This window comes from Triticum urartu, chromosome 5A (assembly GCF_056163025.1).
Source record: "Triticum urartu cultivar PI428250 chromosome 5A, HENAU_Tu73, whole genome shotgun sequence".
NCBI lineage: Eukaryota > Viridiplantae > Streptophyta > Magnoliopsida > Poales > Poaceae > Triticum > Triticum urartu.
In genome coordinates, this window is record NC_141877.1 from 313,000,981 (window position 1) to 313,019,386 (window position 18,406).

General features: G+C 43.8%; 2 protein-coding genes and 1 pseudogene across 2 annotated transcripts; 2 read left to right on the forward strand and 1 right to left on the reverse strand.

Moving 5' to 3' along the window:
- Positions 1–9,455: 9,455 nt before the first annotated feature.
- On the forward strand, positions 9,456–14,107 carry LOC147971199 (uncharacterized). The gene is made up of 4 exons (XM_087523865.1): positions 9,456–10,632; positions 11,971–12,338; positions 12,424–12,506; positions 12,877–14,107. The coding sequence occupies exons 1-4, from the start codon at positions 9,456–9,458 to the stop codon at positions 14,105–14,107; spliced, it is 2,859 nt and encodes a 952-aa protein (XP_087379991.1).
- Positions 10,047–10,182, forward strand: LOC125511826 (small nucleolar RNA Z247; annotated as a pseudogene).
- A 1,714-nt stretch (positions 14,108–15,821) lies between the features above and the next one.
- LOC125555942 (mini zinc finger protein 1-like) lies at positions 15,822–16,597 on the reverse strand. Its single transcript, XM_048718748.2, has one exon. The coding sequence runs from the start codon at positions 16,493–16,495 to the stop codon at positions 16,211–16,213; it is 285 nt and encodes a 94-aa protein (XP_048574705.1). The 5' UTR covers positions 16,496–16,597; the 3' UTR covers positions 15,822–16,210.
- Between the last annotated feature and the right edge of the window lie 1,809 nt (positions 16,598–18,406).

An 18,406-nucleotide genomic window follows, 5' to 3' on the forward strand; every position in this document is an offset into this window, starting at 1 on the left:
GATATGACTTTCACAAAGCACATACCTTGATAAAGTTTTGAAGAAGTTCAAAATGGATCAGTCAAAGAAAGGGTTCTTGCCTGTGTTACAAGATGTGAAGTTGAGTAAGACTCAAAACCCGACCACGGCAGAATATATAGAGAGAATGAAAGTCATTCCCTATGCCTCAGTCATAGGTTCTATAAAGTATGCCATGCTGTGTACCAGACCTGTTGTATGCCTTACCATGATTTTGGCAAGGGGGTACAATAGTGATCCAGGAGTAGATCACTAGAAAGCGGTCAAAACTTATCCTTAGGTACCTAAAGAGGACTAAGGAAATGTTTCTCGGTTATGAAGGTGATAGAGAGTTCGTCGTAAAGATTTACGTCGATGCAAGCTTTAACACCAATCCGGATGACTCTGAGTCTCGATCTGGATACATATTGAAAGTGGGAGCAATTAGCTAGAGGAGCTCCATACAGAGCATTGTAGACATAGAAATTTTCAAAATACATACATATCTAAATGTGATAGACCCGTTGAATAAACTTCTCTCACAAGCAAAACATGATCACTCATTAATACTCTTTGGGTGTTAATCACATGGCGATGTGAACTAGATTATTCACTCTAGTAAACTCTTTGGGTGTTGGTCACATGGCGATGTGAACTATGGGTGTTAATCACATGGCGATGTGAACTAGATTATTGACTCTAGTGCAAGTGGGAGACTGAAGGAAATATGCCCTAGAGGCAATAATAAAGTTGTTATTTTATATTTCCTTATTCATGATAAATGTTTATTATTCATGCTAGAATTGTATTGATTAGAAACCTTAATACATGTGTGAATACATAGACAAACACGGTGTCCCTAGTGAGCCTCTACTTGACTAGCTCGTTGATCAAAGATGGTTAAGGTTTCCTAACGACATGAGATGTCATTTGATGACGGGATCACATCATTAGGAGAATGATATGATGGACAAGACCCATCCGTTAGCTTAGCATTATGATCATTCGATTTTATTGCTATTGCTTTCTTCATGTCATATACATATTCCTTTGACTATGAGATTATGCAACTCCTGGACACCAGAGGTATACCTTGTGTGCTATCAAACGACACAACGTAGTTGGGTGATTATAAAGATGCTCCACAGGTATCTCCGAAGGTGTTTGTTGGGTTGGCGTAGATCGAGATTTGGATTTGTCAGTCCGAGTATCGGAGAGGTATCTCTGGGCCCTCTCGGTAATACACAACATAAGAAGCCTTGCAAGAAAAGTGGATAATGAGTTAGTTGCGGGATGATGTATTACGGAACGAGTAAAGAGACTTGCCAGTAACGAGATTGAACTAGGTATGAAGATACCGACGATCGAATCTCGGTCAAGTAACATACGTATGACAAAGGGAATAACGTATGTTGTCATAACGGTTCGACCGATAAAGATCTTCGTAGAATATGTAGGATCCAATACGATCACCAGGTTCCGCTATTGGTTATTGACCAGAGAGGTCTCTCGGTCATGTCTACATAGTTCTCGAACCCATAGGGCCCGCACGCTTAACATTTGATGACGATTTAGTATTATATGAGTTATGTGATTTGGTGACCGAATGTTGTTCTGAGTCCCGGATGAGATCACGAACATGACGAGGAGTCTCGAAATGGTCGAGAGGTAAAGATTGATATATAGGATGATAGTATTCAGACACTGTATGTGATCCGGAAAGTATCGGGTATTTATCGGAGTAGCGGGGAGGGGGGGTTACCGGAACCCCCGAGGGAAAGATATGGGCCATATGGGCCATGAGAGGGGAGCACACCAGCCCACAACGGGTGGCGTGCCCCCCTATGGAAGCTGGCTGAATTGGAAAAGGAAAAGGGGGGGTCTGCCCCCCCTTCTTTTCTCTCTTCTCCCTTTCCTTTTCCCCCTCCGGTAAAAAGGAAAGGGGGGAGGCCGTATTGAGAGGACCCCAAGTAGGATTCCTCCTACTTGGGGCGCCCCCTTGACTGCCTCTCCTCTCCTCCAACCTATATATATGTGGGAGGGCACCGCTAGAACACACACCGACAATTGTTAGCCGTGTGTGGCGCCCCCCTCCACAGTTTATGCCTCCGGTCATATCTTCGTAGTGCTTAGGTGAAGCCCTGCGCGGATCACTTCACCATCACCATCACCACGCCGTCGTGCTGACGGAACTCATCTACTTCCTCGAGACTTTGCTGGATCAAGAGTTCGAGTGACGTCATCGAACTGAACGTGTGCAGAACTCGGAGGTGACGTACCTTCGGTGCTTGATCGGTCGGATCTAGAAGAAGTTCGACTACATCAACCGCGTTGTCAAATGCTTCCGCTTTCGGTCTACGAGGGTACGTGGACACACTCTCCCCCTCTTGTTGCTATGCATCTCCTAAATAGATCTTGCGTGAGCGTAGGAAATTTTTGAAATTGCATGCTATGTTTCCCAACACGATGTTTACATGACACCACTAGAGGAAGAAAAACTTGCCACATCATCAAAACATTGAACGAAAACCAACTTCACATGGTTACTTATAACAAGACTTCTCCCATGTCCTCAAGAACAAATAGAACTAGTCACAAATCATATTCAAGTTCGTGATCAGAGGAGATAAAAAAGTAATGAACAATCTAAACATATAATCTTCCACCAAGTAAACTAACTAGCATTAACTACATGATATAATCAATGCTACTAGCACCCCTATGTAACAATCAGAGGTTTGATACAAAGATTGAAAGCAAGGGAAGAACTAGGGTCTGGAGATGAGATGGTGCTGCTGAAGATGTTGTAGAGATGAATCCTCCCACTACGAGAGGAGCGTTGCTGATGACGATGGCTTCAATTTCCCCTCCCGGAGGGAAGTATCCCCGACCTAATCGTGCCACAGAGCAGAAGTGCTCTGCCTTTGGTTTCGCCTTGAGATGGGTGGTCCAGAAAGTCTTCTTTTTATTTTTATGGGGCAAATGGCTTCATATAGCAGAAGATGGATATCAGTGGACTTCCGTGGGCCCCACAAGCTCAACCGATGCGGCATTGGGGGGTGGGCACTCCCTCTGGGCTTGTAGGCCCACGGAGGGTCTTCTATGGTATCTTTTTCTTACAATATTTTTTATACATTCCAAAACAAATCTCCGTAAATCATTAGGTCATTTGGAGCTCCGGATAATAGCTATCTCCGCTGTAGCTTTTCCAGGTTGAGAATTTCAACTGCAAGCAATCTCCCTTTTTTTGATATAACTTGCAATTTAAGAGAGAAAAAGGATTAGAATTGCATCATAAAGTGAAATCTAACTCTAAAACATTATAAATAACAGTAGAAAAACATGACGCAAGATGGACGTATCATAGGACGCAATGTGCTTTTGCACGTGAAACGAATCATGCACGCATCGCCAGAAGAGCCCCCCTTCTATGACTGCCTATGAGATCTGTGGATACGACCAACAATTAATGCATTGCACAACAACTCATCCTCCATGTCCGAGTACCCCGCCATCCTCCGTACTCTAGAAAAATGGCATGGCGTTCGAGAATTAGCTCAATGGCATTTGACCGAACACCTGTCGAGCGTGGTGTTCGCCATGAACGTCATCGACAGGGGAGGAGAAGTGTACCTGGCTATGGACGGGTCCTGGGTGGACGACGCCGTCGTAAAAGGCTAGCGGGTGTGTCGGTGCTGGCGGTCGGAGAGGTACAACGGCGACGACGGAGGAGGGTGGGAATGCAAAGCAAGGAAGAGAATGCATGGATTGGAAAAGAATGGGGCCGAGAGGGGGGATTTATTGGGCCGGTGGTGTCGGAGTCCTGCTTGCTTGCTTTCTGGACTCACGCAAAGCCCCCCCCCCCCCACTTTGCTTCCAATTTATGGGAAAAATTGCGTCTGGACCATTCGGCAGACTGATATAAGCCCGCGTTAGATGTCAGAACACATCCAGACAGCGCGGTCTTTGAGGGTTGGCATTGAAGATGCCCTTAGAAAAAAAGAGATAAATATAGTAGGAGTCTTAGAACTTGTACGCGGGGATTAGTGCATAAATTTGTAAAATACATGATTGTGGTCATCGAACATGCACGGGCATGCAAATACGGTCACATATCCCATATGCGGGCATATCCAGTGCATGTGTAGAATGCCAACATGAATAGAGGCCCATTGTCAGTGCCAGACGGCGCTCGTCACGGCATGTTTTTGCAAAAAGGAAAATTCACCTTTTTTATTTGCCGAGAAATGCCAACGACTGGTGGGTCCCACATGTTAATACAAAAGAGAAAATTAACACGAAATAGTGTGGGCACTAGGTTTCGAGCACAAAAGTGAATGTTGGTAAACTAGCGGTTCTCACCACTCGACATTCAGTTTAATATACTAGTAGAAGAGAGGCACGAGCAGAAATGGGTTGCGGTCTGTGTGGCCCATTTTGCACTTGTTCTTTTTTTCTATTTTTTAGAAAATATTTAAATTGTAATCTCGGTAATAAAATTAACTTTCAAATATTTGTGTCTTATAAATATTGTCCATAAAAAAGAAATCTTAATTTTTAAAATTGGTTTGTACTATTTTTTACATATTCAGATATTTTAAATAATATTTACGAATTATTAAACGTTTGTATAATTATAATACAAATACTTTAAAATTTATAATTTAAAAATGCTAATTAAATTATACAAACATTCCCATAATTATTCACACATTTTTATAGTTCAATATTTGTATAATTAAAAATATTCATAATTTCGAATTTAAACTATTGGTATGAATATTCAGTTGTTTCTAATATTTAAATATATATATTTTGGATATGAGTTATGAGCAAAAAGTATACATAAGTAGTGAATATTCATAAATATTTTTATTTATTATATTTATTATTTAAATATAAGCCATGAGCTTACAATTTTAGTGTCTGTATTAACTAAATATTTTTAATAAGGTGTACATTTAATAAATAGTTGACTCTACATTTTACTTGTATTAATTTGCGTCATGTGCATGGCAGATCTTTAGTTGATAATCTCGGATGTTTTATAATTCATAAGTATTATTTAATATATGTATATTTTAAAAATAATAAACAAACAAGTTTCAACAGTAAGTTATTTTCTTTGTATGTAAAATATTTATAACACACAAATATTTATAAGTTATTTTATTACTGAGATTATAATTTACAATTTTTTAGTCTACTATCTAGAAATTTCTAAAAAAAACGAAGAAGTACAAAATGGGCCGCACAGACTGCAGTCCATTTGTGCTCGCGCCTCTGTTCCAGTATATTAAGGCCTAGTTATCTCAATCGGCACCTCCTAACCCAGGGGCATATGAACTCACTTTTTGAAAAATGCATTTTAGACATGTTTTAAAATGTTGAAAAATTCAAAAGAAAATTCCACGCATACATGATCAATGTGTGTGCGCGGCAAAAAGTTTTGTGAGAAAATGTTTTTTTCTTTTGCCTTCGAAAAAGATAAATTTCAGTACTGCTAAATAGCGTTTTACAACATATTCTTTTGTCTTTTTTGCACATGCCCCAAAAGGGTCATTCTTTTCATGAAACTTTATGCACGCACATAAAACATGAAGACGTACCCGTATAACCTTTTTTAAAGATTTTTTAGCATTTAGAAATGTTTTTCTAAAATGGATTCATATGTATCCGGATTCATCGATGCACTTTAGATATCAAAATGTTTAGGTTGGATTTGCTAGATCGGCTAGCTTGCTAGCGATGGGTCACGGGCTGGAAACCCAATCCCCACACTATTTCTTGTTAAATTTCTCTTTGTGTGGACATATCAGACTCACCAATAGTTGGCACTTTTCCACAAATAAAAAAGGCCAGTGTTTTTTGTTTGTTTGCAAAAGCATGTCACGCCGAGCGTCATTTGTCACTGCCAATGGGCATTGTCCATGTAGGCATCCACACATGCACTGGATACGCCTATGTACGGGATATGTGACCGTATTTGCACGACGATACAAGTTCGATGACCAGAACTATGTGCTTTATAAGTTTATGCATCAAACTGATGGTCGCGTGCAAATTTTAAGACTCCTATTAGTAGAAAAGTACAGGGAGTTGCCAAAAGAATGAAGTTACGCAACAAAAGCAAAGCAAAATGTGCTGTCCAATCAAACAGCAGCTTGCTAGCAAGTAGGCCATACGGCATCCGCACATGTATCAATTTATGTATGCATGAAACAGATCGGTCGTGTGGTTGTTTGTGCATGGGCGGATGATCGAAGGCGAAAGGACTCCACCGAACGGAGCTGCTGATGGATGAGACACACCTGGCATAAATTAAAAAAGGTTGATACTGGAGAGCAAGGCACATGGACTACTTTGGCCCGTGGTCTGCTCATTGCTGATTCACCTAGAAATGGGCCTGACCTTCTACCGATGTATTCATTCATGTAACGTACATCATGTGCAGTTTGGTGCTAAAATTGCTCATTTTGATTCAAAATAAGTGTCACAGTGTTGAACTAGGGTTAATTGAAAACTACGACACTTCATGAATAGGAGGTATTAGAAAAACACAAAAAACTGGTTCCAAATTTGATGCACCGAGCATTATGGTTCAGTGGAAGTGGCTCCTATCCATGCGTTATGTGCCGTTGGGCCACTGACATGTGGGCTAGGTTCCCAACGGGCCCACATGTCGGTGGCAGAACAGCAGGGTGCCGTACATCAGAGGATTCTCATCCTGGTTCAATTTGCGTCTGGAACTGTATATGGCGCTCGTGTAGCGTGCCAGCATGGTGCCAAGCACAATTGTCAGTGTTTGGGCAATACTAGAACGCCACTCTTTTTGTTGTTGCAGAAAACCTCATAAATTAGTATCAAATCTCGTAAGGACTCTGATAAGCATTACACTTGTCGTGCGAACACATGGCAATTTTGAACGTTTTTTATGACAAGTTTACCTACGAAAGAATGACAACTTTAGTTGTCAAGCGTGGCAACCTTTTTTCGGATGGCAAGTTTCATTTTTTTCGGATGGCAACTTTAGTTGAAAAAAAATCAAAGGCTGGGGTGCTTTGTGACATATGTGTGACACTTATCATTTATGATCTCATAAAAAATCTTTGAAGTGTCAGGCCCACTGCCAGTGACCGGACGAGGTTGGAGCATCGCATTTTCTATCCGGAGAAAGCACCTTAAATTTGTATCAAATCTCATAAAGGCCCCTAAAACTCCACTATGCGTCTCTATATTCATTGGATCCCACTTACCAGTATACAATACTCCCTCCGTTTCATAATATAGGACGTTTTTTGACTCTAATGTAGTGTCAAAAAACATCTTATATTATGCACGAAGGGAGTACAAAGTAATAATTCATATGAAAAAGGTACCCATGAAGGTCAAACGCGAGACCTCATTGTATAGCGCCGGTAATGCTAGTCACTCCACACCATCATGTTTTCTTTTCCCGAGATAAACTCCATCACGTTTGATGTCAATAAAGGATAACTTTTTTTAGACCCAATAAAGGATAACTAGGCTTAGTGTCTCGTACTCGAACACACTCGTGGGTGCTTAAAATTGGCTGCAGCCACAACAGCCCATTTCCGATATGTTCTTGTTTTGTTTTTCCTTTTTGAAAAATATGCAGATTATAACCAAAATAAAAAGAAATATTTAGGTTCATATATTTTAGAAAGTTTTGTAGAAAGCAGTCATATATTAAAGAAAAATATGATCATTGTGTTTGTAATCTATTTAATAAAAATATTCAGATATTATTCTAAGAAGTATTCATGTAAATAAACTAGTTAAGAAATTTTAAAAAAAAATTGCAATTAAATAATATTCATTTGAGGCTATGCAGTCTGGGGGCTTACTAGACTCTTATTTATTTTTTCACACATCTTTTCCTATTTATTTTGGTTAAAAGTATATAAATATCTCTTTCCCAACACACACGTTTATTAAAACATGTAAACACCTTTTAAGAAAACATATGTTATTATTATATACTACATGAATATTTAATTGAAAATGCGAACATTTTAAAATTACATGCAAATCTATCCAAATATTTATTTAAAATGTTTATATTTTTATTAAAAAATATACACTTTTTAAAATTATACAATATTTTATAATACATAAAGTTATTTTTAACTATATGCAATTTTTAAAGTAATATGCGAATATTTTTTAGAATCACATGAACTTTTTCAATGTAAGTGATTTTATTTGTATGTATATTATTTATAAGAGATGAATATTCTAATTTTATTTTCTTACAGTGATTATAATTTCCATATTTTTTAAATCCAAAAAAGTAAAACTAACATATGGAAAATGTGTCCAAGTGGATGCAGCCCATTTAACCCCACGAGCGTGTTTGGCAACGAGACATTAAGCCTATTTATCCTTTATAGAGTTATAAAAAAGTCCTTTATAGACACGAAACGTGATTGGGTGGGCCTGACTAGCATCCTCGGGCTATAAGATGAGGTCTCAGGTTCTCCGTGCGCACATACCGGCGTTTCAGGGGCTTTTTATGAGATTTGGTAGTACTAATTTAGGGGGTTTTCTGCAAAAAGCAGTGCTCTAGCTCCACCTAGTCACTGCCAGTGGCCCTGGCGCTAAGCTCATGCCATGCGAGCGACGTACATAGCTACAGATGGGAATTGAATCATACGTGCATGTTGGGACAAGTTCTGGCATCGGTTCTCTATTTTTTTTTTACTTTTGGCACCATACTAATCGGCGACGATGACCCCGAACAGCTAGGTCCGGCCATTTGAGGGGATTCAATGGTGACACTGGTCGATTAGAAGTGTCGGCGGGGGCACCGGCGTGGCTGCGGTGCGGGCGGGAGTGAGTTAAACCGAATAAAGGATCGGCTAAGTCCGGGTTAAGTTCTCAAACAAAACTTCACCCCTACTACGTGTAACAAAACAAAACCGAACCCTATCACCATGACGTGACCTACTACCACGGCAAATGCTGCCCTGCTTCTCTCAATTTCCACTCGTCGATGTAGAGGAGACGAAGCTTCTTTTTTTTTTGCGAGGGAGCTACCGGTGTACAAGATAGTGGCTAACGATGTGGTAGGGTAATTGTACGGTAGTTATTGGATGCGGTTGCGCATAGGTGAAACTCCGGAACTGTTAGAATAGAGTACGTAGGGATAGATGATGTTTAAATCGTTTCTGTTTCTATCTCTTCTTCTGTTCTTCTTCTCCAAGTTGTATCGATCTTTCCCTGGAAGAATCCTAGCGATATTCCAAACCTTGTAAGCCACGACAACTATTCTATAAATACACATGCGGCCCGAGCAAAGGGTTCAACGCTTTCTACCAAATCTTACATGGTATCAGAGCCCTTCCTCTCGTACGTCTAGCTTTCGTGAGAGATCGATCTAGTTGATCGAGAGAGAAACCTGAAACCTATCCAGAGAGACTTGTCGAGAGAGAATCATGTCAGGCACCAACGCCAACACCGCTGCTTCCACCATCGCCACCACCAACACCGCCCTGATTGGATCCACCATGAGCACCTTGTCCACCCAATCTGCGCCTTCCACCTATGCATCTTCTTCCACCTCCAGCAGTGTTTCCTCTCTCGGGTCTCCTCCATCTGAGAAGCTCACGAGGACAAATTTCCTCCTCTGGAAGGCCATCGTGCTACCCCAAATCAAGCGAGCACAGATGGAGCACTTCCTTGGTGTCGCAAGCCAGGCGCCCCCTCCTACCATCACCATCACCAAAGACGGGAAGGAGGAGCAGGTCTTCAACTACGCCCGGTCGATCTGGTACGCCCAGCAGCAACAGGTACAAGGATACCTTATGGGATCTTTGTCACGTGAGGTTCTTGCGCAAGTCGCTGCCCTTCAGACGCCGACTGAGGTGTGGAGTGCCATCCACGCCTCCTTCGCTGCCCAGACGCAAGCGCAGATCGTCAACACTCGCATCGCCCTCGCCAATCGCCACAAAGGAAGCATGGGCATGCCCGAGTACCTGGCGAAGATCAAGGCCTTCGCCGATGAGATCGCCTGCACCAGTGATCCCCTCTTTGAAGGAGAGATAACCTCCTATGTGCTCAAAGGGCTGGACATCGAGTATAACCCGGTGATCTCAGCCCTGGCTGCACGTATCGAACCGGTGACCGTCCAGGAGCTCTACAACCAGCTGCTAAGTTTTGAAGCTCGTATGAATCTCCTACAAGGTAATAATATTCGCCAGTCATCGGTTAATTCCCTCACACGTGGTCGCGGCACTGGAGGCCGAGGCCGTGGTCACCGCGGTCACCAGCAGGGGCGCGGACGCAGCAACAGCAACAACAGCGGGCGTGGGCGCGCCAACAACACTGGCCCACATCCCTCCGGCGCCTCCTACTCCAACACCAGGCCACGGTGCCAGCTTTGCAAGAAGCCAGGGCACGAGGTGAAAGATTGCTGGCATCGCTATGATGAAGACTTCGTGCCCGAGGAATGCCACATTGCTGCAGCCATCAGGGAACAAGAAGAAGCTGGGGACACCATCTGGTATGCTGACTCCGGAGCCACGGACCACGTCACCAGTGAGATGGAGAATCTTGCCAACCACGAGAGATACTATGGCAATGAGCAAATAAACACCGCTGCAAGTGGAGGAGGTATGGACATATGTCACATTGGTCAATCTTCCATTAATTTCCCTAATTCTAAACGTGATCTTCTTCTAAAAGATGTGCTTCATGTCCCTCAAGCCAACAAAAATCTTGCTTCCATGTCTCGTTTGTCAGCTGATAATAATGTCTTTTTTGAAACTCATCCCAAGTATTTTTTTCATTAAGGATCGGGCAACGAGGGAGCTCCTACATCACGGTAGATGCGTCGGTGGTCTATATCCTATCACATCAAGAGCTTTTAGCCACAAGCGTCATCGTCAAGTCTACTCCGTCGTCAAACCATCCTTAGAGAGGTGGCATCAAAGATTAGGTCATCCTTCATTAAAAATAGTTGATCAAGTAGTGAATAAAGGCAATCTTCAATTGTCTAGTAGTGAGAATAAAGAGTATGTTTGTGATGCTTGTCAATGTGCCAAGAGTCATCAACTCCCATATCCTAAGTCAAATAGTGTGTCTCATGCTCCGTTGGAACTGATATTCAGTGATGGGTCATGCCAAAGATTCTTTTGGAAGAAAGAAATATTATGTTAGCTTCATTGATGACTATAGTAAATTTACATGGATATACTTGCTTAAGTTCAAATCCGAAGTCTTTTCTCTCTTCCAAGAATTCCAAAAACTTGTTGAGCATCAATTTGACAAGAAAATCATTGCAGTCCAGAGTGATTGGGGAGGAGAGTATGAGAAGCTCAACTCTTTCTGTCGAAGCATAGGCATTGCGCATCATGTTTCGTGTCCACATGCACACCAACAGAACGGTTCTGCCGAACGCAAACACCGTCATATCGTTGAAGTAGGCCTTTCCCTTCTTGCTCATGCATCTATGCCTCTAAAGTATTGGGATGAAGCATTTATTGCTACCGCTTATCTTATCAATCGGCTGCCCAGTAAGGTTATTGGGAACACAACTCCTTTAGAACGATTGTTTCATCAAAAGCCAGATTATAATTCTCTCAAAGTTTTTGGATGTGCATGTTATCCTAATCTTCGCCAATATAATCGCCACAAAATTGAGTTTCGCTCCACTCAATGCGTTTTCCTTGGCTACAACAATCTTCATAAGGGTTACAAGTGCCTAGAAATCTCAACTAGACGCATCTACATCTCTAGGGATGTGATCTTTGATGAAACTATCTTTCCCTTCGCCAAACTTCATCCAAATGCCGGAGCCCTTCTTCGAGCAGAAATTTATCTTCTCTCGGATTCTTTGTCACGTCCTGATCACGGGGGAGAATTAATAGAACATGATCATGTGACTAGTCCAAAAGAAAATTCAGATACTAATGAAAAAATGCAGTTTTGGCTATGATTTTATGTGTGCAGAAGAGGACGAAAATAGCACTGGATCCGATGCTGATCCTGTGCAGAACTGCAGCGCCAGGGAAGGTGCGCGATCCCAGGTTGATAGCCGTGTGCGATCCGAGGCTGATCCAGTCGTCAGGCGCACAGCGGTGTCTCCCGCGTCTCCAGTAGTGCCACATGGCGGGGCCAGCCCACCTGCCGATCCAGTGGCCGACCAAGATCTGGGCGTGGACCCAGGCAGCGCGGGGCGCAGCCCATCCGCGCGCGTCGCACGGGAACCGGTGCGTTTCGTGGCCGACAGCCCGACCGGAGACGGGCCCATCAACAGCGCCATGCGGAGCCCTGCTGTTGCTAGGGCGTCTGGCGCGAGGAGAATCGCGTTGGATCCGGTGACTACCTCGGATCTGGAGCCCCGTGGCGCGGCAGTCTAGGACGATTTGGCTGGATCTTCCGCGGCTTGTTTTGGCAATGAAGAAACTGCAGCAGCCTCTACACATGTGTCATTCGAGATACCTCAGCGCCACACCAGATCAAAATCTGGATTATCCAAACCCAAGGTATACAAGGACGGTACAGTAAGGTACGATCCTTGCAAGTTTGCTTTTCTCACTAGTTCAGGTGAACCTATTCATCTAGCCGAAGCTCTTGCTCACAAAGAATGGAAAGGGGCTATGGACAATGAATATCAAGCACTCATGAAAAAAATAAAACGTGGCATCTTGTATCACCAAAAAAGGGAAAGAACTTGATTGATTGCAAGTGGGTTTATAAGATTAAAAGAAAGTCTGATGGAAGTATAGATAGATACAAAGCCAGATTGGTTGCAAAAGGGTTTAAGCAAAGGTTTGGAACTGATTATGAGGATACCTCTAGCCCTGTTGTTAAGGCGGCTACTATTCGACTTGTTCTGTCTATTGCTATTTCCAGAGGGTGGAGTTTGCGTCAGCTAGACGTTCAGAACGCGTTTCTTCATGGTGTTCTTGAGGAAGAAGTGTACATGCGGCAACCACCTGGGTATGAAAACAAAAGCACACCTCATTTTGTCTGCAAGTTGGACAAAGCTTTGTATGGCTTAAAGCAGGCCCCAAGAGCCTGGTACTCCAGGTTGAGTACCCAGTTACAACAACTTGGGTTTATTCCAAGCAAGGCAGATACCTCATTATTCTTTTATCATAAAGGCAACATCTCTATGTTTGTTCTTGTCTATGTTGATGATATAATTGTTGCTAGTTCCAGTTCAGAAGCTACTACCTCCCTTCTTCGTGATCTCAATATGGAGTTTGCACTCAAGGATTTGGGTAATCTTCACTACTTTCTTGGTATAGAGGTAAGACAGATCAAGGATGGAATACTTCTTACACAAGAAAAATACACCACAAATATTCTAAGAAGGGTAGGACTGGAACATTGCAAACCAGTAAGTACACCACTCTCCACTTCTGAGAAGCTTACAGTTGAAGGAGGTGAATTACTTGGACCAAATGATGCAACAAAATATAGGAGTGTTGTTGGTGCTCTACAATACTTAACATTGACTAGACCTGATATTTCATATTCTGTCAACAAAGTATGTCAGTTTTTACATGCACCAAGTACAGTTCATTGGACTGCAGTAAAGAGAATTCTAAGGTATCTAAAGTTTACAATGGGACTTGGAATCAAGATTATTAAGTCACCGTCCATGCTAGTTAGTGCATACTCAGATGCTGACTGGGCAGGATGCCCTGATGATAGAAGGTCCACAGGTGGTTTTGCTGCGTTTCTGGGATCAAACCTTGTGTCATGGAGTGCAAGAAAACAGGCTACCGTGTCAAGATCAAGCACTGAAGCAGAATACAAAGCCCTTGCTAATGCAACGGCTGAAATCATGTGGATCCAGACTCTTCTATACGAGTTGGGAATCAGGGCTCCACAAGCTGCAAGGTTATGGTGTGACAATATTGGTGCTACCTATCTTTCTGCAAATCCGGTGTTCCATGCACGTACAAAACACATAGAGGTTGATTTTCATTTTGTGAGAGAAAGAGTAGCACGAAAGCTACTTGATATCAAATTTATTCCAACAGGAGATCAACTTGCAGATGGCTTCACTAAACCACTTACCACGAGGAGACTGAATGAGTTCAAGTACAATCTAAACCTAGAGAAATTTTCATAGGTTTGGATTGAGGGAGGATGTTAGAATAGAGTACGTAGGGATAGATGATGTTTAAATCGTTTCTGTTTTTATCTCTTCTTCTGTTCTTCTTCTCCAAGTTGTATCGATCTCTCTCTGAAAGAATCCTAGCGATATTCCAAACCTTGTAAGCCACGGCAACTATTTTATAAATACACATGCGGCTCGAGCAAAGGGTTCAACGCTTCCTACCAAATCTTACATTACAGGAACAAGTTGCTTCGTGCGGAGAAAACCCCCTACCGTACCCCAAACAAAGTCCGCAGGGGGGGCTGGTGGCCTCAAGTTTGGTCCATGATCGATCATGCTACGCCCGTAGGATGATCAAAATCCGTCCGTTGGATCTGGCGGCATGCATCCACTCGATGAGGGCAGGGGGTGGGGGGTCCCGGCTAGCGAATATACGCTGACAGCAATGAAGCCGCTGCGATGGATCGAGCTGGCCACTATAGTGCACGCACGTACAGATCAAGATATATCCCCATCGATGAGGCTGGCCTCTTGTCATCCTGCCTTCGCTTTCCTACCTAGTACGTACTCCATCACGCCGCACCCATTGATTTATTGTCGCCGACCGTGCGAATTACACACACCGACGGTAGAAAACGGAACACCATTGGTTTTGTGACAGTCGTCAGCTTCTCCATCAACCACGACATCGGTCTCCAGAGACCATTCCATGGATCCAACCATTAAACTCTTTGTTCTCTAACAAGTACTTCATCCGTTCGGAATTTACGGTCGCTGAAATGAAGTATACCTAAACATTGGAACACGTTTAGATACACTCATTTCAACGACGGTTAATTCCGGACGGAGGTTGTAGTACAACTTTTTCAAGATGGGACTCCTCGCTCTCCTTGTAAAAAAGGAACGGGATATCTCTCGCGATGACCTGCCTGCGCTTTAGATTGGGTATACGGAGTCACGTTTTCCATCCGCGTTGGTTGGGAAATCACGTGCCCTGCTGGGTTTTCCAGTGGCTGGGATTAGTTGGTTAGCCCTGAAAGTCGTTGGAAAAGTAGGTTCAGGAATATCACAAGAACATGGTGGCTACGGCACTGTTGGCAGTTGGCGGCAGCAATAGATATGGCACTGTGATAGTGACGGCCAGTCTCCACGCTTGACAAGAGCTGGTGCGAGCGAGCGATATTAGTAAAGTGACAGCGCAGTGAGATTTAATTGTACAGCGACACTACGTACGCTTGATCTGGTTTTGATAGCTAAGATAACCCTTCAAGCTCTCACCAAAAAATATCCTTGATTGAAAGCAAAAGAACGCTTGCTCCTTGACTTTGATGCAGAGGTTAAGAAATTATTACAGTCACTGACAGCATCATTAACCTTAATTTGAGCACTGTTTTGAACTGCAACATGCATGCCAACAAATGGGTAGCGGTTGGCTCTCAAACTTTTCTGGCACGGAGATCCGAATGATGGGAACCCAGCCTAGTTCAGCTGGCTGATAGGAACCACGCACGAAGAGATCCGGCTTCTCTTCGGCTCGAATTTAGGTTACTATATTCCGGCCGTGCCAATTGAAAACAATACCTAAACGACCCATGCTAGCTACTAGCCAGTGACAGGATGACATAATTTTACAGCCGCGCGCACTCGGTGAAGTAAAGCTCACGATGAGTCAAAGTGTAATTCCATTCAGTGAAGCAAAGGCATCTACTCTACTCTACTCATAATGTCAATCCATAATTCAGAGGCATATCTTATTAACTGCTGGTTCCAAACAAGAAACACAAATCTGTACAAATTACAAGGTGTTCATCTCACCGATCGATCTACACACACACGCACCAGTTTGGACTCTCATCAACACGCATATGCTACACGTACGGATATGTTAATTACATCACACGCAATCGAGCACCAAATTAATCCCAATACCAGGAGGAAGAGGAGGATGAGGAAGAAGATAAATTAACCGGGCCATATATATGTATTTGATAGATGGATCGAGATCGAATGGAGTCATCTCAACGTCCACCACGCCTTACCTGCCGATAGATGCCGGTCTACCCGTGACGAGCCAGCAAGAGAACAGCGGGCTTGGGCGGCGACGGGCGGCGGCGATCACCGGCCGGAGGTGTCGGAGGAGCAGTCGCACTCGACGGCCTCCACCTCGCGCTTGTGGAAGCTGCGGTGGCAGCCGCACGCCGCGCAGAGGAGCGCCTCGGCGCCCGCGGGGGCGGACGCCATGAACTCGCGGCAGCCGTCCACGGCGTAGCCGCCGATGCCGGCGGCGTGGTTGCGCTGGCACTCCTTGTAGTGCACCACCTTGCCGTCCTTCCTCTCGGGCGCCACCGCCGTGCCGTTGGCGAGCGCCTTGGACGCCGACCGGTCCTGCTGGGGCCCCATGGACGACGCCTTCTTGCCGGCCGGCGGCCGTCGTCGGGTCTGTGGCGTCTGGGATGGGAGGGAAGGGAGTGGGAAGGCTTTTGCTATCGCGGCCTTGGATGCTGGTACTTATATGGGCAGGAGCACGAGAGGGAGGGGCGATGATTTTCTCCATTTCTTTTCCGCGGCCACGCAAAGGCTTTGCGTGTAATTGCGTTAGGAGAAAAAAGGAGTCTCTCAAGGTTACAAGAACGGGCACCAGTGCGCACAGTGTTCTAGTTTTAGATCATGCGCCGGAGCACCTGGGTAATTTGGAGCGAGCATTCGGTCCACACGATGGTATCGTGTGTGGTGTGGATTTATTTCTTGTTTACGTAACCGGTTGGCGCCATGATTCGTGTAGCCATTTGTCGTGTTGATATTTTCATGTTTTTTCTTCATATTGGTAAATTCTATGATGGACGCGCGCAGAATGATGGCGTTGTCTAGTGTCGTGGTGACGTCGACGACAGTTGGGCTTGGCAAGACCAATGCGTTGATCTCTTTTGAAGTTGGGACGGCGGAAGATGAAGACGACGGATTCTAGAGAGGTGAGGGTATGCTAGACCGGTTGGTGCTCTCGACTCAGTGTGGGGCGGCTTGGTGAGGCTACTGGATTAGATGATGTGGGTTGATACGAGGTCACGGCACATCATCAAGCTTATAGGGATGGTGACAGAGATCGCCAGAAAAATGACTTTGGGTTGATCTATGTTTTTATGTTCTTGTACTCCGTTGAATAATTTAATAAAAGAGTTTTCTATTTTTGTGGCCTGGTTACAAAGTTGTGCTCAGTTTTGCCTGGGCAAACTAACTTTGCTCACTTTTCCCCTTTATCATGCCGCCCACCCTCACCAATGCCCAAACAGGTGCTTGTCGTTGATCAAGGGAGTTGATTGCTAGCCGTCGTTGTTACTGATGTGTGGGACACCCCATGCCATGTGGCGCTCTCATAGTCGTCCGTGTGTGTGTCCACATACATGAGTAGTCACATCATAGTCACGTCAGTCCTTTCACACACAGGGAATACGCATCGCCCGCGCGGATTCCATGCAGGAAGTCACGTCGCCGGTGTACCCGTCACCCGCCTATTAATGGCTTTATAGCCACATGTCGCACACCGGCGTACACCCACTCCAGCCGAGTCCCTTCCCCTCCCCTCGCACACCCTTCTTCCCGCTGTGCACCTCCACAACTCAAACCCTAGCCGCCTCCACTTCCGCAACCGCAACCATGGCCAACCACGACTGTGGGACGGGAAGCAGCAACCGACAAGAGTCTAAGATTGGGGATACCCAAGGCACCCCAAGGCAATATCTAAGGAAGACTCAAGCAGCCAAGCTAGCTTGGGGATGTCCCAGAAGGCGTCTCCTCTTTCATCTTCAAAACTATCGGTATGTCTCACTTGGATCTATATTTTTACTCTTCACATGATATGTGTTTTACTTGGAGCATCATTTGTTTTTGATTGTTTTTGTTTGCTTGTTTTTACAATCATATTTTTCTGAACACATCTATTAAGAGAGACACACATTCATCTTATATTTATAGAATGCTCATTTGTTCTTCACTTATATCTATTGGAGTTGAGGCAGTTAGTCTTGTACTTCACTTATATTTGTAAGAGCACGGTGATATGCTTTTATAAAAATGATTAGGACTCTCTTGCTTCACTTGTATCTTTTTAGATAGCTGAATTGTAATTGGTAATTTGCATGAATTATGTGTTGGTCCAAAAATAATGGGTATGTAGAGTGGTAAGATAAAAATTTGCATGCAAGTTGTAGATCATTGAACTAGATAAACTTAATTATGTGCAATAGTTTTGCGATATTGAGGTAATAATATGTGACCGTGTGAGTGAACGGTTAGAGTTAAGTAAGAATATTGGTG